This window comes from Lissotriton helveticus, chromosome 3_1, assembly GCF_964261635.1.
Source record: "Lissotriton helveticus chromosome 3_1, aLisHel1.1, whole genome shotgun sequence".
Classification (NCBI taxonomy): domain Eukaryota; kingdom Metazoa; phylum Chordata; class Amphibia; order Caudata; family Salamandridae; genus Lissotriton; species Lissotriton helveticus.
The window spans coordinates 581346908-581368449 of record NC_136061.1 but is presented as its reverse complement, the minus strand read 5'-3'; the positions used below and the strand labels follow the sequence as shown (position 1 = coordinate 581368449).

At 45.8% G+C, this 21542-nt stretch overlaps 1 protein-coding gene across 1 annotated transcript in view; it reads right to left on the bottom strand.

Annotated features, from left to right (window-relative positions):
- Nucleotides 1-21542, bottom strand: part of SLX9 (SLX9 ribosome biogenesis factor) — a 538634-nt gene that overhangs the window by 413475 nt on the left and 103617 nt on the right. Inside the window, exon 2 of the mRNA XM_078680551.1 lies at nucleotides 14402-14522. Within this exon, the coding sequence (XP_078536677.1) occupies nucleotides 14402-14522 (121 nt within the window). The remainder of the gene's footprint in view (nucleotides 1-14401; nucleotides 14523-21542) is intronic.

The following is a 21542-nucleotide window of genomic DNA, read 5'->3' as shown; positions in this document are numbered from 1 at the left end:
TTAACATAACATAACACACAAAACATGGTCTTTTCCAGCAATGTTTTTAGGCTACCAGTAATTCAAGTACAGCATTTCTGTCCCTGGGAGACAGAGCTTTATTTAAGATCCAGGCTCCTGGCCTATTTTCTGCCAAAGAGCTCTTATTTTTCAATATTGTTCTCATCAATTTGTATTGGGAACCTAGCCCCTCAAAGTTCCCACTAGGCACTGGGGCACTTACCTGGTCCACTCCCACAGACATAAACTGGGACTCCCACTCTATTATCCTTCTTGTGTGGTGGGCTTAATGGCGGGAGATTTGGTGTTCAGCATCCTAGAGCTCTTCTGCTGAAGCTGTGGCTCCTACAGTGTCTGAGGTGGCTCTATAAACTGACTAGAGTCACGCCTCAGCCACAGAATATGCAAGGTACTGGTTTTTCTATTACAATGGTCTTAATTTTTAAAGATCCATTAATTTCTGCTGTAAACAAACTAAATACCATAAAATAGCATAGCAATAAGGATCAAATTAGTCGAAGAACTTTAGAGCAGTTGACTGCATTATGTTTTCCCCTCTCCAGGTATCCCTTGTGACTTTTGTTTTGGAAAACCATCTGAAGGACCTCTAATACCTACAAATTACCAAACTGGATGTTATGTAATGTATGTTAATCCTTAGTGTTCCCTGAGAGGAACGCCCCCACTTGATCTTTCACACCTTTGTCCAAAGGGTGTAGCCACCTAAGGCCCCTCATATCTAACCCTGGCTGAAGACAGCTGATTAATAGCTGTTGGGGTGTTAGATGTACTTTGAGATGTTGCCTACTAGCCTCCCAGTCTAAACTGCAATCCAGAGGCTTAAAGTTGACAGGGGCCCAATACGTACTTTAATTAAATATACTTGCAGACATAAATGTACAGCTGTGGCTGTTGTGACCCTTCACAATCATTAGTGTGTAGGAAATACGTGACCAGCTTTGTGAGCAAGCATTACCAATATGCCTAAGCTAAGTTTACCCATAGATTTCCATCAACGTTTGCCATAATATAAAAATGTTGTTTACAAGATGGGGGCATGATTGCTGCCACATGTTCCACTTCTACTCCACACTATTCCTTTTTTTCAGTAGTCTGGAGAGCATCCGATTAGCTTCCTACTAGAGATGCCCCTGGAGCGTTCAACCTGAGACCTTGCAGAGATTCCAGCAATCCTAAACCCATCTTTGAGGAAGAAGGGAAAACTGGATTTGAGTCAGACTGGCTGGTATCTATGAATTGTAAGGATGCATTTACTGTAATTTGGCTTTGGATCTTGTCTGAATACCCACCGATGTAAGTTCTGCAGTCCACAGAACTTTTCCAGCACTTGGAACTTGAAGGACCACGGGTTGAGAAGTGTATCAAGAGTTTTGAGCCTTAGCACTACCTAATTTCTTGTGGTTGGGACTAAGTGCTGCTGGCTGCTACCCTTTTCCAAGAGTTGAAGTCCCCACCAACCCTGAAAAGTCCTGTGTCTACAGAGAGATTGAAGTAACTTGACAGCACTCTTGACTTGTCATTTCTGGCCCATGGCTTTTGATCTCTGAGCCCTGATGAAGTAACATAAAAAAGTTATGTGCTAAATAATTCAAAATGTGAAAGTTGTGCTTACTTAATGACTTGGACAAACATTGTCGGTGTTGTGTTTGAGAGGTATTGAAAACTTTTTACATTTGTTAGGATTATTTCCGGGGATACTACTTGAAATCCCCAGTCTCTTCTATAACGCCATACATTATGAGTCTTTCCGTTTTCTTTTGTGGTTGCTTCCCTTCTTTGTCATCACAATTCTGAGGTATTTCTCATGCAGTGTCCTGGCATCGCTTTCCTGCCTGGGAAAGAGGGCAAGCAGAGGTCAAGACTTCTGGTTGTTTTCTAAGGTCTCCCTTCCTCTGTCGAAGTATTCCAATCAGTCCTCTGACCTAGCTCCCACTAGCACTAGCAGAAGAAAGACTTCCTTGTGGAAAAGAGTAGGCAATATTCAAGACTCCTAGTGATACTCTATGGTCTTCCTCCTCCTTTCCTCTTGACAGAGTGAACTAGAGGTTTGGGGCCTATGACAGACCTGCTTACCTTCCACGAATTAGCTAATTTGGACTGGGAAGCAACCCAAGAGGGCTAGGGAAACTGCCCCATAGGTATAGCATGTCCTTAACTCAGTCTGTGGGAGGGCCGCTTTAAATGCATGACCCACCCTTCCCCTGCAGCATCTCGTTCGAAGTGGAGGCTGCATGAGGAATAACTGATGCACCTTTTGCCCACGGACCGAACTCTGACTCCAGTGTCCCCTGGACCTCTGATTTCCCTCTACATGAGGAAGAGATTCCCTCCTATTCCTCCAGTTAGTCAATCCGCCCATTGGGAGCCCATTGGGAGCAAACAGAGTTCTCAGGGTTCCAGGAAATAAAATGGAGGAGGGCACATCATGCTCCAGTGGTGGTGCGAAGTGATGATTAACTGCCACTGGCACCTCGAGGAGAAGCCGTGCCAAGATCTGTCAGGGAGTGTGCAGTACTATTCCTGTGATCAAGCTGTGAAGATGGAATAGCGAAGTATGCTGTTGCATTTGCATTTATGGCATATAATTGTAATTTAACCTTATTAAAACTTGCCACTGCCCATAATCAGCAACATGTGAAAGCCTGCAGCTGTGCACTGGATTTCTCATTAGCTGCCTTATGACATGCTTCAGTAGAGCAACAAAGAGAAATGCCAATACTGATACTTTATTCCAGAAAACAATTTCTCAAAAATGCATAGACCACCAGACAATGCATCTAAATGCTAATTAATAGCTGTTTATTTCAAAAGTACTTATTTATAAATCATTTGAAATTCAATCCTATTTATAACAAAATTATGTACAAACAATGGGGATGGACACAAGGGAAAGTGAACAAAATTCACGCATATCCATTCATTCTCACCAACTCAACCATTTCGCTGTCACACCTCACACATTCAACCTACACAGTACTAAATCAAACGGGGATTCAATGCACCACTTGAATAGCACTAGGTCTGTCAAGACATAATATTCGGACCATTGGTTGTTCTTAAATACACCCTATCCGATTCCGTTTAGCATGTAAATTCATTCAAAATGAATCATAACGGTTAGGTGAAATATTGCCACACAAATTGCAAATAATTAATTCACAAAGGAACAAATTGGCAGACCCGATGATCTACGCGTTTCGAATCCCTTTTAATCTTGGGATTCTCCTCAGGACCAACCACAATCAGTATACAGAAACGGGAAATCTTTCTTTTCAACCTCCTTTAACAAGCTCTGCAACTCCTATTTATATCCCAGGGTGTTCTTCAAGGGCTGCTTTCTTTTTCCAATTGACCCACTGACCCCTGGTGAGGGTGGCAGTGGCCTCCTAACGCCAGTCAGCGCAGAGAAGCCTTTGTCTCTCTCTTCACTATACACTCGGAGCCTTGATCACCAAGCGATTTCGAACAAGTCTCGATTGCAAACGGGGCCACTGTCGCTGACCGGCGTTAGGAGGCCACTGCCACCCTCACCGGGGGTCAATTGGAAACAGTGTCACGACTTTCGGTAAGAAGGATATTCGTGTCCACAGAAGCAGTTTGGGAATAAGGTGCTGTATGGCGGCTTGATACAGAGAGCCTTCAGATCACTCGCTCAAAGCACTGATGTTCTGGTGATGAGGAACAAAGTCTTAAGGATAAGAGTCTACAAATGGCAGCTGTGAAGTAGCTCAATGGAGGGGGCACATCAAATAAGCAGGGATAAAGCTACAATCCCACTGTGGCATGACAAGAGGAGAAGGAGGAAACAAGTGTTGTAGGTCTTTCATAAACCACATCCCAACCAGTGATTTAAATATTGAGGGCTGGTCCGACAACTGAAAAAAGAATGAAAGGTACCCTTTTAACTGTGCCCAAAGCAAAACCTTGCAGAGTGAGAGACAAAACAGAACATCAGATAACTTGGCCTGGAGTAGGTCAAACTGGTGTGTGCACCCCAAACCACAAATTTGACAGGTGTGTACAGATTTTGTCGAGGGATGCCTGGCTGCCAAAAAGACTTCACCACCTCCAGAGGAAGGTCAAAGGTGTTCAGCTGTAGCGGTACAATCTCCAAGCATGAAGGTGGAGCTTGTGAAGGCCAGAGTCCAGAACTCAGCCCAGTTTCAGCGCCAGCAGGTGCTCTTGTGGGAGCGGGGGGCCTGATGGGGGGACAGCTGCTCAAAATCAGGAGCTCTAGAGACCATAGACCTCAGTGCCACTAGGAAGACTTGGGCCCGTCGGTTGTGATCTTCTTCAGAACTCAGGTAGAAGAAGTGTAGGAGGAAAGGCAAACAGTACACCAAGTTCCACTCTAGGCAGAACACTTATCCTACTGAGAGATGCCTTGGATACTCCAATCTACAGAACTGCTGACATGGCTCTTTCTATTTGCCACTGCGAGATTGTGCAAAGGTTCTCCCTGTTTGCAGAAGAGAGTTTGCACCACCTCTGGGTGTCACCTGTGAACCGCTAGGCACCAATGGTTGAGTTTATCCGCCCGGCATTCAAAAATCCTGCTAGGTGGTTCAGAATCAAGAAGATTCTTTGGTGGTCCAGCCATTTCAAGAGATGTAGGGCCTCCTGGCACTGGGCCCAGCCTGCGCTGCTCGTTGCAACACCTCATGGCAGCTTTATGTTGTCCGCAAGCACCTGTACCAGCCTTCCCTTGATGGACATAAGGATGGCTTTAAAATGCCAAGTGGATAGCCTGCAACTCCAGGAGGTTGATATGTAGCCAGACCTCCGCCGAAGACCAGAGACTTCTGATCTACAGCTCCTCCAGAAGCGACGCATCGGTCACCACTTCCAGATTGGGACGGGATAGGGAGAGGGGCCTGCCAATTACCAAATCTTGGTTCAGTAACCACCACTGCAGGTCTTTCGCAGTCGCCTCTCAATCAATCAATCAATCAAGATTCTTATAATGTGCGACTACTCACAAGGGTCTCAAAGGGCTGGTGGAGGAGAGGATTGATAGTTCAGTAGAAGAACCAGGTCTTGAGGTCCTTCCTGAATTGAGGTAGTGACGGTGATTGCCTGTGATGCAGAGGTAGGGAGTTCCGATCTTCGCAGCAAGGTAGGAGAATGATCTTCCACCAACCAATGGGCTAGTGGCCAAGGCCAGATGGGCGGAGCAGAGGTTTCTGGTCGGTGTGTAGAAGGAGAGGCAGTGGTTGAGGTATTCGAGTACGGAGTTGTGCAGGGCTTTGTAGGCATGAGTGAGGAGCTTGAAGGTGAATCTTTTATTGACCAGAAGCCAGTGGGGGTCTCTTAAGTGACCGGAGATGTGCTTTCGGCCGGGAATGTCCAGGATAAGTTTGGCTGAGGCGTTCAGGATGCGCTGCAATTTCTTTTAGAGTTTTTGGGTCATGCCGGTTTAGAGTGTGTTTCCAAAGTCGAGCTTGCTGCTGACGAGCACCTGGGTGAGTTCTCCTGGACTTGGTGGGGATCCATTTGAAGATCTTCCGGAGCAGGTGGAACGTTTGGAAGCAGAAGGATACAGCGTTTATTTAGCTTTGAATTGGCTCAGATTTGGATCTGAAATCTGGACGTGGTTAGAGAAGTGCTCTTGATGATAGGTTCTCTGAAACTTCAGATCCCGCTGCAGAGCTCGCATACACAACCTGCTATGTGTTTGGCCAGATGATGTAGGAAGCCACTAGCCCCATCAGCCTCAGTGTCGACCTTAAGGAAAAAAAAGGGGAAAAAAGGGAAGAGTCCGAAAGATCAGGATAAAAGCATGAATCTCCTGGACTCTACTTTCCAGGAAAAAGGCACAAAATTTAACAGTGTTAAGAATAGCTCAGATGAAATGGAGTGTCTGAGAAGGAGTCAGGTATGATTTCTACATGTTGCTAATGAACACCAAAAGATGACAGGAGGTTAGACTGGAGGCAGTTGACCACTGCCTGGGGCAAGCCCACCTTTAACAGGGACCCGTGAAGGTGTGCTGCTACCACCACCCTCACTTTTGTGAGCACCTGAGGGGCACTGGTGAGATCAAAGAAGAGCACTGTGAATTAAATATTGTTCCTTTCCCACAATGAACCGCCGGTAAGGCCTATGTGCCTGAAGGGCCAGTACATGGTAATAGGCACCCTGCAGAAAAAACGTCATCATACAGTGTTGACAGCAGTGAAGACCTCGGAAATTCTAAAATAGAAAGAAGGCTTCTGTCCTTCATGGACACCAGAACGTAGAAGAAATAACAACTATAATCTACTTCTGGCCCAGGCACCCTTTAGATAGCCCCTTCGGCCAAAAGGGCTACCACTTTATGTCATACAAGGGACAGATCTTTTGACTGGGTGTGAGTGTTTGATTGGTTCAGATGCTCCGTCCATCACCACCCCCTTTTGTACCGCTTTTGGCCGCCATAAGTGTGGCAGGGTATGCTCAGACGTGAGTCCCTTGCTCACTTTGCCACTGGATTCAAGCAAGCCGGGCTGAAGACGGCTGGAATGCCAGAAACCGGTCCTCGGAAGCTTGTTTCCGGTCCAGGGAAGGCATGGCTTGGCAGTTCGGGCTGGACTGTTCCCATGAGGCACAGGGTCAGACTGATTTGCATATAGCCATGTCTGAACTGGGGTGGCAGAGTGGGCTAAAGAACGGTGATGGATCAAACCCAGATCTTTTGACTGGGTGTGAGTGTTTGATTGGTTCAGATGCTCCATCCATCACCACCCCCTTTTGTACCGCTTGTGGTCTGGCATACCGTCATACCAAGAATCAGGGGAGGGTTGGTGGCTGCGGTTCTTCGGAACTATGTATGGAGAATAACAGTTATGAAGTATGGGTACAGCCATTTCTGGCACATGTATGCTTGGGTTTGAGGTTCCACTGAACTGTACCAGGGTTTCTAGAAGTTGAGTAGGCGGCAGTAGCAAGAGCAAACACTGGCTCCCCAGATCGTGCTATGCCTCCCTTACTCTGCAGTCAAACCAGCACAGATTTCTATGCACTGAGACCGCAAACATTTTCCACTGGAAAGAGAAGTGGAGATCTGTGAACAAAAGGGTACCTGTGAATTGAGCACGCTTAACCTAAGCTGCCAAAGCGAACAAGCAACTGGATCCGACACCCTGCAGGAGAGCCCTAAATTTTTTAAAAAGATTGGAGAGACTGCGCTGGGAGAGAAAGAAGTGTAGAGTTGGAGTAGGAACGGCTCAAAAAAATCAAATAAGGAAGTCAACAGCAACTTAGAATCAAGAGTTCGACCATGACTGCCAATTTCAACCAATAGGGAGATCACATAACTGTAAAAAAATATAATAATAATAATAATAATAATAAATAATGCTGAAGGAGTCCATATAAAAGAGACCTGATTTGCCCGTCTTACACTATATTAGCAGGATAATGCTAAGCAGTTAATGCAATTCCATTAACGAGCACACGGAGGCGCTGTTACCTAAAGATTGAGAATGGAAGAAGCAGAATACCAGAGAATATAATACATTCAAGCATCTGCAACTGAATCTTGGTGTTATTATTTTGAAGCTTGACTCCATGGGAAGTGGCTGCTGCAAGCTCCATCCCTGCTTTCAGAGCGTCAACACGTCACATAATCAGTTTGTCGTTCCCGTTAGAAAGTGGCTGTGCTTAATGATCATTAAATGTGAAGCACTTTTGTGTTTTGCAGCTAGCTAAAGAACGCCAGCAGGAAACAAACACGCATGAACAGCAAGTTTAATGTTTAAAAAAGCACACCCGCACATTTAGTTTAGTCACTTAAACAGTTAAAAAATGGTACTCTACCATTCCACGTCTGTTTGAAAATATTGTCACTTTCAGCCATTTCACAGCTTAATTGCAGCTTTTGCGTTTGATGCATACAAAGTAAAATCATGTTATCTTAGTAATTCTTATGATTAGGTTAAAATGTTCTATTACCTACAATAAGCATCAAGAATTTTTAGAAGGGCATGGAAACGCTCCTTGTGACGTCACTACTTGTGTAGTTATTTGTGAATTGCATATGATAATTAGTCCCCCACTATTTTCCTTAAGACTTGCGCCCTGGCCATGTGCTCATTACGAGTGGCCAGGCTGGGAAAGCCATAATTATCACACTCTTTAACATACGAAACAATGGGGATCTGAGTTTAAAAAGACACCTTATTGAGCTGGCTCGGGAGCAGTCCCAGTGACATCATTTGCGGACACCGGGGCGCATTCAGCTTCGCATGCACATTGTTGCTTGCCGTTCGACACATCAACCGGCAGGTGGCGGAAAAGTATAGGAAATGTTATATAAGACAATGAGGGTTACAAGGTGAAGAAGTCAAGTATCGCCTCTAGGAACTATGGGGCAGATGTATCGAGCATTTATTTTTGAGTTCGAAAAATGCTTTTTCGATGCAGCAAACCTAATTTTGCGATTTGGTAACCTGTTACACAATCGCAAAATGGGTTTGCGATTCAGTATTAGGAAGGGGCGTGTTTAAGGCGTCCCTTCCTAATACCAAATCGCGTCGGTATGTATGAATTATTTGTGACTGCAATTGCGGTCGCAAAACATTCGCATTTTACCACCTACTTCAAGTAGGTGGTAACTCATTCGCAAATGGAACCCTTCCCCTTTCTGAACGTTTGTAAAACTATTTTTATCAGCAGGCAGTGGTCACAGGGACCACTTGCCTGCTCTTAAAAAATGAAAAGTACATTTTTCATTTTGTAAAGCATCTTGTTTTCCTTTAAGGAAAACGGCTGCTTTACAAAAAAAAAAAGATTGTTTTATTGAAAAGCAATCACGGACATGGTGGTCTGCTGATCTGAGCAGGCCACCATCACCCCGTGATTTTTGCGATTCCCAGCGGGTCGCAAATTGCGACCTACCTCATTAATATTCATAAATTGCATTTTGCAATTTATTTTCACAATTAGGGAATCGCAAATTGCTAGCTACATATATCCGGCCCAATATGTTAAAAGTTCTTCGGAGAAAACCCCACTCAGGATTTAAACCAAAACACTGTGGTTGGGGTCGTCTGCACTATTAAGACTTTATTACTGACCAACGGAATCCTGCACCAACTGAGAAAGCTCTTTCTCTGGCTCTCGCTCCACGATAGGAAGGGAACCTTGGAATGTTAAGAGAGACTGACCTAAGTGCAGGACAGGAGAAAGCAACTACAGATGGAGGTAAGGAATGTAGGAGGCAAAGTCATGGCTTTGTGATACAGAACGAGGATTTAAACATTACACGTGGTTTCACTGAGCCAGCGAGTTTACGAAAAATGTGAGATATGCAACAAATTCTCGTATCCGTAATAAGCCTGGCTGCTGCATTCTGAACCAGCTGTATTTTATGTAGTACTTTGGCGGAGATGCCTAGCTACATACTATGACTACAATCCAGGTGAGGGTGAACTAGTGCTAAGACCACTGAAGTGTCATAGCGGAAATCAATAAAAAAGGAGGTCTCAACAAAATAATTGAAACCTGAAGAAATCAGCCTAGGACACTTCACCCACTCGAGGCTGGAGGATAAAATATTCATGAGGATTACTATCCAAAGTACAAACCTGATGTGGAAAAGTAGGAAAGGAGCTGAGAATGTATAAGCTCTGTGGTATGGGAGGACCAAAGAGAGCCCCACTGCATTGCACGTACTCGGGGCAGGGACAAGCCAATGAGCAGATGTTTCTTTGTTTCCATCAAAAACTAAAGCCTCTGTACGGTACTGGCCAATCTTCGTATCCAGGTAAGATGAGAAAAGGCAACACTTTTCTATCCCATGTTCTAAGGCCAAGCTTTCACGAGATTTCAGGGAAGCACATTATGTCGTGGTTTAGCTGAGCGGTGGGCCCCTAATATAAGGACCACCCTAAATATTGCAAAGAACCTCATTAACAACAGTATTCAGGCTATTCTAAATAGATGAGCCAGGAGACACAGGTTCATAGTGGGGACAAGACAGAGATCTCCCAGTTTGGTGGCTCAATGCTATCTACAATTCCAGTCAGTTAACTCAAAATCTTGGGCAGGGAACCACAGTATGGAGACGCACCCGGGTTGTATTACACAACGACATAAGTATGAGTAAAAACATTTGTAAGCACTGAGCTACTGCAAAACTTAGCTAGAACTTGCTAAACATTTTACCCCACTTCTGGCCACCTTTTGATGAGCGGCACTGGTGGAAATAGTACAGCTCAAAAGAATCGACATCTTGAATGTAGTATATGATGAGCCGCAGATTGGCATACACCAAGGTGGTCTGAAAGGCACTGGCAGAGTGATCTTAAGATTAACTAGGTGTTATGGGTTAGATGGCCAGTCTGCACGTCAAATGGCCAGATAGAGCATCAACTCGATGTCTGGCACCCTGCACCTTTTGGCACTACCTGCTGTTTCAGTCCCATGTTGAGGGACACCCTTGAACCAGTCTCGAGATATAAGTTGGGGAAGAAATCCAGGTATATGTGAAAAAACACTGTAGTAGTAAGCATAGTAGAAACTGTCAAGTCCTGTCCCACTGCATCAACATTTTAATAGGGTCCTGGCAATAGAGGGAACGGAGGAGTGCTGTTTTCTCGGCATGACTATTAAGTCAAGTTTGAAATTCCAGTTGCGTTTCTGTATCAGAACTCAAGCATACCCAACACTTTTGTTTCAATCTCATTCCATACTTCACATTCACCCCTGATGACATCAAGATTCAACACCACACCTTTATGTTTCTTTATATAAAAAAACGATTCTCTTTTACTCATTTATCAGATCTCATCTGAGAACTAGTAGTTAGATTATATGTTAAAAATCCAATAGTACAATATCAAAGCCACAATAATTAAAATGTATTAAAACATTTAAGAATCCATCATTGTGTACTACTTTCTAGCAGAAGGGAGGAGCTTTATTCTACAGTACAAGACGATTCTTTACACAAACATATAGACAAGGAAGTACAGTAGACAGTCATCTCAATACGAGGCTGGGAGGAGGACGACAGAGATGCCCAGATCACTGAAAGGTTTTTATACTAATAAAAGTAAGAAGAGGAGGACGGCAGCCGCACCTAAGTACGGGAAGGTTTATATATTTACAAAAGGAAGAGCTTCGCTTCCAGGTAAGATTAAGGAAACACAGGTCTCTAATAAAAAGGACAAATATTATTTGAATTATACCGTACGTGAAGAATTTGCTCTGTTACCACATTACGGATAACTGAAAAACATTACACTGGATCCACTTTTTATTGGGACCACATGCGAGTATAAGAGGGCGTGACTAGATTGCACGTGTAGCACCAAGATTTAAAAAGTGAATCTGTTTTTAATTAGACTATGGGAGAAGTCTATTCATCCTGAAGAAGGTAGCCTTAAACACGGGGTACCAACCGAAACACATCCATGCATATTTAACACTAAGTCTGGTAGACATTGAAGAACACCGTAGATATTAATGATTTGATGATACTCTGTGACAAGAACATTGATCTAGAAAGATTGGTGACTGCAAAGACATATGTGACTGTCTACTTCACTGTCATTGTCGATATCTATATGTTTGTGTAATGAGTTGTCTTGTACTGTAAAATAGAGCCCCTCCCTTCTGCTAGAAAGAAGTACACCCTTCTACCAAGAAAGAATAGAAAACTCCACGAGCTCCAGTAAGGAATCTTTTATCATTTAAAAGAACTCCTCAAAGTCCCTGACCCGGGACCCAGAGATCCCCCAGACCCTAAAACTGATGAGGAGAAATGCCACAAGCTAGCGGAATTCTTCAAGGAGAAAATCCAAATGATCCTCGACTCCATTCCATCCACGACTTCGAGCGAGGGAAAAGATACAAGCACACCTCTCACCCCCCCATGTCTCACTTCCTGGGAACAGGTGACAGCTAAAGAAGTAGAAGACACGATGCAAGTCATCAAAAGCGGATCACCCAGAGATCCTGCCCCTTTACGTATCCTCAAAAGGGTAGCACCCACGATCACCCCCCTCCTCACCGACCTTATCAATAACTCTCTCCAATCAGGAGTTGTCCCCCCCAGCTGGAAATCGGCAGTTGTCAAGGCATTACTAAAAAAACCTTCCCTTGACCCTGCCGACCTGGCAAACTACAGACCTATTTCCCTCCTCCCGGGAACGAGTAAAATCGCGGAAAAACTGGTGAACAGGAAGCTTTCACAATTTTTGGAGAACAACAACTGTCTTAAAAGCTCACAGACGGGATTCCGCCCCGGGCAAGGTACCGACATCGCCCTTCTCATGGCAGTGGAGGAGGCCAGAGCACTTTTAGACGAAGGGGGATCAGTGGCAGTGATCCTCCTCGATCTTAGCGCGGCCTTCGACACCGTCAACCATCAGCTCCTTATCCAACGACTTAGGAGCGTCGGCGTCGGAGGAATGGCTTTGTCCTGGATAGCGTCCTTTCTGAGTCAGCGCTCCTTTCAAATCTGGGAGAATAACACCTGCTCCTCCGACATCCCCCTCCAATGTGGCGTGCCTCAGGGCTCCTCCCTGAGCCCCACATTATTTAACATCTACATGTCCCCCTTGGAGGAGGTTGTAATTCCGTTCGGAGTGAGCATCGTCAGCTATGCGGACGACACCCAGTTAGTGGTATCCCTCTCGCACCCTAAACAACAACCTGCAGACCTTTACAACTGTCTCACGCAGATACAAGGGTGGATGAACAGATCGTCTCTGAAGCTCAACGGAGCAAAGACTGACATTCTCCTCCTTGGTCAGAAGGGACCCACTTCACTCCAAAACATCTGGCCCCCCTGCTTAGGCCCTCTCCCGGATTCGAAACCAGAGGTGAAGAGCCTGGGCGTCTGGCTCGACAAAGAGCTATCATTCACAACACAGGCACAAAAGGTTGCCGGGATGTGTTTTGGGCTGCTCAGGTCAATTCGGAAGATCCTGCCCTTACTCCCTCTCAACTCCCAAAAACTTCTGATTCAAGGCCTGATTCTCTCCAGGCTGGACTTTAGCAACTCCATTTATCTTGGGGCCCCGGAGGCAACCCTGAACAAACTTCAAAGGGTCCAAAACACAGCGGCCCGGATCCTCACTAACACCCCCGCCAGAGTCTCGGCCAAACCAGCTCTGAAGCGCCTCCATTGGCTCCCGGTGAGAGAACGGGTAAAGTTCAAAGCCCTCTGCCTGGCACACAGGCTGACCCAAAATACTGGCCCCTCAGGACTAAAAAAATTTATCAAATCCTATAAAGCCCCCAGATCCCTCCGATCCGATCAGGAACATCTAATCGTCATCCCTAGAGTCAGAAAGGCTCGAACTGGAGGCAGGCGCTTCTCGGTCCATACCGCACGCCTCTGGAATGCCCTCCCTCACCATCTGAGAACTGAACCTATCTACTTAAGGTTCAGGAAGCTACTGAAAACTCACCTCTTCCCTTAAACTTCCCTCTCCCCCCCGCTGACCCGCCAGGGGTACTGATCCTAGCGCTGGGATACCCACGGGTGACTACGCGCTCTATAAGATTAAATAATAATAATAATAATACACAAAGATGGATTCTTGAATGTTTCAATTTATTTTAATTATTGTGGCTTTGGTATTGTACTATTGTGTTTTAAATATATAATCTAACTACTGGTTCTCAGCTGAGATCTGATACATGAATAAAAGAATAGAAAAATAATAATTTTTTATATAAAACACATATAGGTCCGGTTTTGAACTTTGATGTCATCGCGGGTGAATGTGAAGTATGGAACGAGATTGAAACAAAAGTGTGGGGTATGCTTGAATTCGGATACAGAAGCCCAATGGGAATTTCAAACTTTACTTCATAGTCTAATACGGTGCCCTGTCCCTTTGGGTTAGCGGGCCCCTCTGTGCTGTCTTTGAACTTCAAGTGCAGAAGATGGCTACCTTCATCGCCTGTCTGGCACGATCACAATAGACTGCACAGTTTTAGATTAAGCAAGTGGAGGGCTTCATACCTCTAAAAATAATTTGGAGTAGAGGAAATGTTTAAACTAAAACAACCACTTGACAGCACAGCATTATGGGTTTGCGATCTCTGAAAAACGTGCACTCTTAAACATGTAAAGCTGATGCCTTGATAAATTTCAGAAATGTTACGGGTTCCACCCAGACCAGGGGATAGTTTAGGGTGTTGTGAACACAAGTATCACTGCCATTAAGAGGCAAAGCTGGGCGCACGAGAACACATTTACAAACCTATCAAGTCCTAGTCATTATCTTTCAGGTTATTATAAAACTCCACCTGCACTGTAACAACCACAGCACTACTATTTCTGAAAGCAAAACAGGCCGCAGTGCAGGAGGTGAGTAAAATAATGTAACCATCCTTGAATTTACCAGTGTTGGCTGCATTCTGCAAACAGGTCTCCACTTACCTTTTTTAGGGACTATGGGAGGTTTGGGGTCTGCTTTGGGGACTGGCTCCAATGTCTGTACCAAGGCTTTGGGGTCTATCCGTGTTGATCCGAAGATGTCGGACGACAAAAAAGTCCAATCCTAAATCACAGAAAATATATGTTTTAATAAACAGTCAAAGAACAGGTTTTGCTTTTACAAGTGAACCTTTTGGCTGCCACTCAAGAGAGCAATTTAAAAATAAAACACCCATTGGAAGGAGAAGTGGTATTTACCTGAATTTGTTACATGGTTTTGCTAGTTTAAAAATTACAACAGAAATTTTACTTTCATCACTGGGTTCTGGCGCAGAACTCCAGGTCCACAATTAGATACTACAAATAAAAAGATGAAGGATCTCTCCGAAGACGTTAAAGTTAGGATTTCAGGATTACACATTCAGACATACATTTTATTTTTTTTGCAATTCTATATAGTTCGGATATGGCCCAAAGGCATTGCACTTCACAACAGTAGCAGGATACATGGGTTACACGAGATCCAGTTACAGGGATAAAACTCGTACTTTTACATCGGAAGATACGTGAAGGAGTTATCACATGAGACAATTACAGCAGTCCGAGGTCGAACACAGTTAATGCGTCTATTTAGATGGTGGGGTCACAAAGGTAGTTCTGATTTTAGTGAAGACAGTACTTAAGAGTATTCGAGGGAGATTAACCAACGTGCCTGTCAAATAGAAGGAGATTGAGGTCCTTTTTAGGTTTCGCCTGACGAAAGCTGCGCAAGCAGCGTTTCGCGCAGGCGAAATCTAATGACTTACACTGTGTGGCTTTGTCCCACCCTCTCTTTCCATTGGCTAGCTCCATAAATGGAGGCTAGCCATTGGAAGAGAGATCTGCTCGTCATTCTGCGAGCAGATTCGTGGGCGTTCCTGCGATTTTTAGGCTTTCCGCCACATGATGCGGCGGTGGGCGGATGTAATTTTTTTTTTCCAGGCCGGCATCCTTCGTCACACCAGCCTGCTCTCTCTCCCTGGTAGGACGCAGACCCGACCCGCTCCCTACTCCGAGCAGGGGTGGGCTGCGCCATTTCACTTTTCGTGCAGGTAATCGCCATTTTTTAGTTTTTTTTCTTATCCCGTTCCCGCCCCCCCTCCCACTGTCCGTGTGCCCGTTCCCGCCCCCTCCCCCTCCCGCTGTCCGTGTGCCCGTGAAGCCGTCCGGGGACCCAGAAATAGCTCCCTGGATCTTACGCCGAATGTGGTTTCTGTAACTGAAGAAGTTTTCTTGGTTAATTCTGTCCATTTCTTTTTTTAGGGTTGGAGGGGCTGTCCAGTAGGTCAGATGTCAGAATGAAAGGCTGATTTGTTGCTAGGCACATCTCTGTCAGCCAATGGGAAGCGTGGGCTGTTCTAGTGTGACAGAAATTTATTGGCACAGTCGGGCTCTAGATTTGGCCACCAAGTGCCTCACATTCCGGCATCGAAAGTGAACTGCTTGGGAGGTGAAATCGTGTCAGTAACACATTAGCATATTCCGGGATGCTAAGATCAGGCCGCATGCTTACAGTGGTAGTTACGAAAAAGGTCACTTTAATAGCCACTCATTCAAACTATCTTATATGCGTGCGTTTATTTATGTAATGTTTTGCAATAAAAGACATTCTTCTTATCCCGTTCCCGCCCCCCCCTCCCGCTGTCCGTGTGCCCGTTAACCTGCCCTCCTCCCGCTGTCCGTGTGCCCGTTCCCGCCCCTCCCCCCTCCCGCTGTCCGTGTGCCCGTGAAGCCGTCCGGGGACCAAGAAATAGCTCCCTGGATCTTACGCCGAATGTGGTTTCTGTAACTGAAGAAGTTTTCTTGCACTTGCCCAGGAGATCACCGTCACAGGGAGAGTATATATCTTTTTGCATGTACAGAATTCCTCTTGTCGGTCTCTCGTGAGAAATACATATATTTTTTCATCAATTTCGATACTTCCACGAGGGCAGAGGGCTTTGCAGCATTTCCTTCCCGGCATCAAGTTTGACATCGGGCGAGGTTAATTCTGTCCATTTCTTTTTTTAGGGTTGGAGGGGCTGTCCAGTAGGTCAGATGTCGGAATGAAAGGCTGATTTGTTGCTAGGCACATCTCTGTCAGCCAATGGGAAGCGTGGGCTGTTCTAGTGTGACAGAAATTTATTGGCACAGTCGGGCTCTAGATTTGGCCACCAAGTGCCTCACATTCCGGCATGGGAAGTGAACTGCTTGGGAGGTGAAATCGTGTCAGTAACACATTAGCATATTCCGGGATGCTTAGATCAGGCCGCATGCTGACAGTGGTAGTTATGAAAAAGGTCACTTTAATAACCACTCATTCAAACTATCTTATATGCGTGCGTTTATTTATTTAATGTTTTGCAATAAAAGACATTTACAACTACATGTTAATTGTCACTTGCACTTGCCCGGGAGATCACGGTCACAGGGAGAGTATATATCTTTTTGCATGTACAGAATTCCTCTTGGCGGTGTCTCAAGTGAGAAATATATATATTTTTTCATCAATTTCGATACTTCCACGAGGGCAGAGGGCTTTGCAGCATTTCCTTCCCGGCATCAAGTTTGACATCGGGTGAGGTTAATTCTGTCCATTTCTTTTTTTAGGGTTGGAGGGGCTGTCCAGTAGGTCAGATGTCGGAATGAAAGGTTGATTTGTTGCTAGGCACATCTCGGTCAGCCAATGGGAAGCGTGGGCTTTTCTAGTGTGACAGAAATTTATTGGCACAGTCGGGCTCTAGATTTGGCCACCAAGTGCCTCACATTCCGGCATGGGAAGTGAACTGCTTGCACTGTTTTCAAAACCAACACATAAATAAACAATTTGTCATTTGCAATGCCAATAGCTCTAACTTTGTCAAAGGCGAAACCGTTGCATTGTAAATGCTTGTTGAAGGAGGCTAGGTAGGTGGTTAGGAGGGAGGGAGGTGGGAGGTTCTAGGAGTAGGGATTGGATATCTGGAACCCTCATTTGCTCTACAGAGTTTCAGTTAGGTAGCAGGGTAAAGAGGAGTGCAGTGTCCTCTGGGTAAAGCAGGCAGTTTTGGATTGGGTCCGCAATTCAGCTGGAGCCTACTGAGGGGTAGCAGAACAGGGGAAATGTGGTCAAATTTCTTGAGAACTAAAACGAAGCACGCTGCTGCATGTAGTGTTGCTCTCAGTGGGTCTAGGTGAACTTTGGGAATACCCGAGAGACGGGCAATTCCATAATCTAGTCTGGAAAGAACAAGAGACTGCACCACTGTTTTGGGGTCTTGCTCTGGGATTGTCTGATGACCTAGAGCTGCCTAAGTTGGTGTCACGGCTGCGATGTAGCTGCGAAGATGTGAATGTCAAGGTTGAAACACATGAGATGATGGTCAAGGGTGAAGTACATGTTACCATAACCTGTGTAACTACATTGTTTCCTTAGAATATGACATGAAAGTATCAATGAGTGACTCAAGTGACACACATATGTGTGTGTAATTGCAGCTGTGCTCTCCAAGAGACTGGCTGGAATGTAAAAGGATACCCTGTTACAAATATGACACATTTGGAAGACACAACTAACAGCATTGGACCCTGAGATATGGCTAGCCCCAGAAAAGACTTCAGGGGACATAATACATAAGCACCCCAATAAACACTTTCAACAGCTGTTTGGGGTCCCGGAGCACTTTGGAATTACACAATGGGCCACAGATGCTATGCGGGCACTTCTAGACTGAGGCTAGAAATGGTGCACATTTAGTTCCTGCATGATCCCAACGGGTGTTCCCTCATGTGCATCGGGGCGTGGCCACATGTAGATGAGAGAATGGCTCAGTCTGTGTGCCGCCTCCTATTACAGATGCAGGTGAGAGAGAAAACAGACTGTCAGGGGGAGCACTGCCTTTGTGCCACACATGAAGTTTACCTCTACCCGAGGGAGCGCCTCGGGAGAGGCCAAAAGGGTGGGCCCACAAATTCACATTGACAACGGTTCCTGCACTCTTTTAAATGAGCATGGGTCCACTGACTGTGAAAGACCAAACCACGGTTTCAAACATCTTTCAGTGATGTACTCTCCCCAGAGTAAGCATAAACTGTCAGCACCTGTGCTAGGAATATCAAATGTTTCCCGTACACAGGTGCAATATCCAAGACCGTGCTGGGAACACCAACTAAGGACGTGAAACAGAATAAACTGGAACAGGCCTAACATTAACCCAGGCATATCTCTGTAGTACCAAGTGACACTTGTTTTTAAACTGATGCCACCAGACACGAACAGGATGCTAACCAGGCGTGCAGCCAGCAATTACAACCTGGGTGGATGTGACAGAATGTGGTTGGGCTGGCAAACGTGGTTCTTTTCACTCAATCAAATCCAAAACTAACCTTCAGGGAGGAGGCAGGGGTTCTCCCTTAGGATTTTGTTGGGAGAGTGTGCGGCAAATGAAGCATTTAGGCCATAACACACCAGTACTGTTGATTACAACTTACTAGATATTAAAGACAGTTTTACAGGCGGTAAGGAAAACTCTCCCAAAATGATTTTAGGAAAAGCTGCAGCAAATGGTACGTTTTAAAGCTCACTGGCGAAGTAATGCTGCTCAAAACAGAATAGGGATTTTAAAGCAGATTTAGAAGGTTGTGGGAGCAATACCCCATAAGTGGTTTTGTAAAAAATGAGTGGCAAATGAAGTATCTGCAAGCACACTAGACAAAAATGTAACTAACATTTTATGGAGGAACTGGCGCTCTCTCACTAGAGACTGTGTATGATAAATTATAGAAAAAGCACACTTGGTAATTAACACTGTCAAAATGTAACAGAATATAAAAGTGACTTTACATAGAGGTTTCACAATTATTGTCAAAGGATTTTGGTGGAATTTATTATTAAATGCATACTTTTTTGGTTTAAATTTCTTTTATTGGTTTTATCCACAAGAGGAACAAATGAGCCAGCGTGCTCCACAATCATCTGGTTGCAACCCGGCATGTCAGGCAGAAACAACAAACGAGAAAACAAAACCCCCCACCCCTCTCCTCCTCCTCCTCCTCCTCCTCCTCCTCCTCCTCCTCCTCAAAGAAAAGGTGAACTTGTGGCAAAGGGAGTATTGCGGCCAGATAGGTAGGTCCCAAAGGGGACTAAGTGGCAGGTGCAACAGGTGTAGGCGCCGGTGGGGGGTCTGTCAGTCGTAATAGTCTAAGATATTTGGGGCAGGTGAGTTCCGTAAATTCAGAGGTCAAAAGCGCCAAAAGGGGAGCCCAAAGTTTGTGAAATGAGGCACCGGGGTTGGTCAAAGAGGGAGAAATCTTTTCCATCCCTAGAATGGACCATAGCTTGTGTAACCAGCCTAATCGAGTGGGAACTGCAGTGGAGCCCCAGTGTGTTAGAATGTACTGAACTGCCGCACCTAGGGTCAGGGCCATTTGTTTGCCTCTCCTAGAATGGAGCGGGAAGGTGATGGCGTTGGGAAGGCCGAGGCGCATATATGCTGGAAGTCTCTGGATCTGTGTGTCGAAGCAGGAATCGATCTCATCCAATATTTGTGGACAGTATGTCCCCAGGGAAGGGTAGTCCCAGAGCAAGTGGGTAAGAGTACCTGGCATGCCGCAACCTCTCTAACACAATGGGCTAAGTGAGGGATTGCCTCTATGGAGCCTTACAGGGGTTAGGTACCAATAGGTGGCCAGTTTAGTATCCGTTTCAATAGAGGTTACATTGTGGGCCGCGCGACGGGCCCGGAGGTAGATGTCCTTCAATTCCTTCAGCGAAAGTTCCCTTCCCAGTTCACACTCCCAACGCAATTGACCAGTGGATTTCGTGTCTGAAGGAGTCCTCATGAATTTATACAGATCTGACGTCAAATTTGCGTCGCAGTGTCTTGTAATTAACCACTTCTCGAACGGTGTGAGCAGTCTATCCTCCTCCCTCCCGCCCCCTGCAGCACCCCATATCGTATCTGTAGATAGCGGTAGCGCTCCACTTCGGGAAGCCCGAGATCGGTACGTAACGCCACAAATGGTCGCAGGCCGGAAAGATCAGAGAAATGCCCTATAGAGCGAGTAGCTTCTGTTGTCCAGTGGTGAAATTCCCCCTAGTCAAGGCTGGGTGAGAAATCTGGGTTCCGTACAATGGGCATAATAGGGGATGGGAAAGTCATGAGTCCTCTAGCGGTCGCTGTTCTATCCCAAGCTGACATGATGGGCCGGGTTATAAACTGCGATGTTGTCCCTGGTGAGGAAGAAAGGGAAACCCCCACAGCGATCTGGCTGCAAGAGCTCTGTCCATAAATAACCAGTGTTTCTCGGATTCAGGGCGTGACCACTGCACTAATGATCTCATCTGAGCCGCTCGCTAGTACGCCAATTAGTCTGGAACCCCTAGTCCTCCCTCCATCGGGTCTCTGTATGTAAGATCGCAGCGCATCTGAGCTCTTTGGTCACGCCAGATAAAGCGCTCTATGTCCCTCTGCAGGGCACGTAAAACCCCAGCGGGGGGGATCAACGGGAGGGTGTGAAAGATATAGAGATATATCTGAGGCAGCAACACCATCTTCACAGCTGCTATCCGTCCCAGCCTCGAGAGGGGGTGAGGTCTCCATCTGCGGAGGGAGTCCTGCACTTGTTTCAAAACTGTTGAATAATTCAACTGTCTAGTGTTAGAAATGGTGGGGGCTACTCGGAGGCCTAGGTAGGTGATAGCGTCATGGACACACTGGATCTGGAAATTTCGCTGAAGGAGTTCCAGTGTCTCGGGCTCCAGGGACAGATTAAGAGCTTGTGACTTATGCATATTTATCTGAAAGCCCAAGGCCAGTGCGAATCTTGCTAATTCGTCCAAAAATGCCGGTAGAGAATCCCAAGGGTGTTCCAGGGACGCCACAACGTCATCTGCATAGCGACAGAGTTTGTGCTCCGACCCCCTAAAAAGCTCCCCGCCGGATGGATGGGTCATACCGGATTCTCTGAGCCAGAGGCTCCATATAGAGGGCGAAAAGGAGCGGCGACAGCGGGCAACCTTGTCTTGTCCTTCTGCGTATCGAGAAGGCCGCTGACGCCACACCATTCACCCGCACCGTAGCAGTGGGGTTCGCATAGCTCTGAAAGATCCAATCGATAAAGCATTCGGGTAGGCCAAAATAAATCA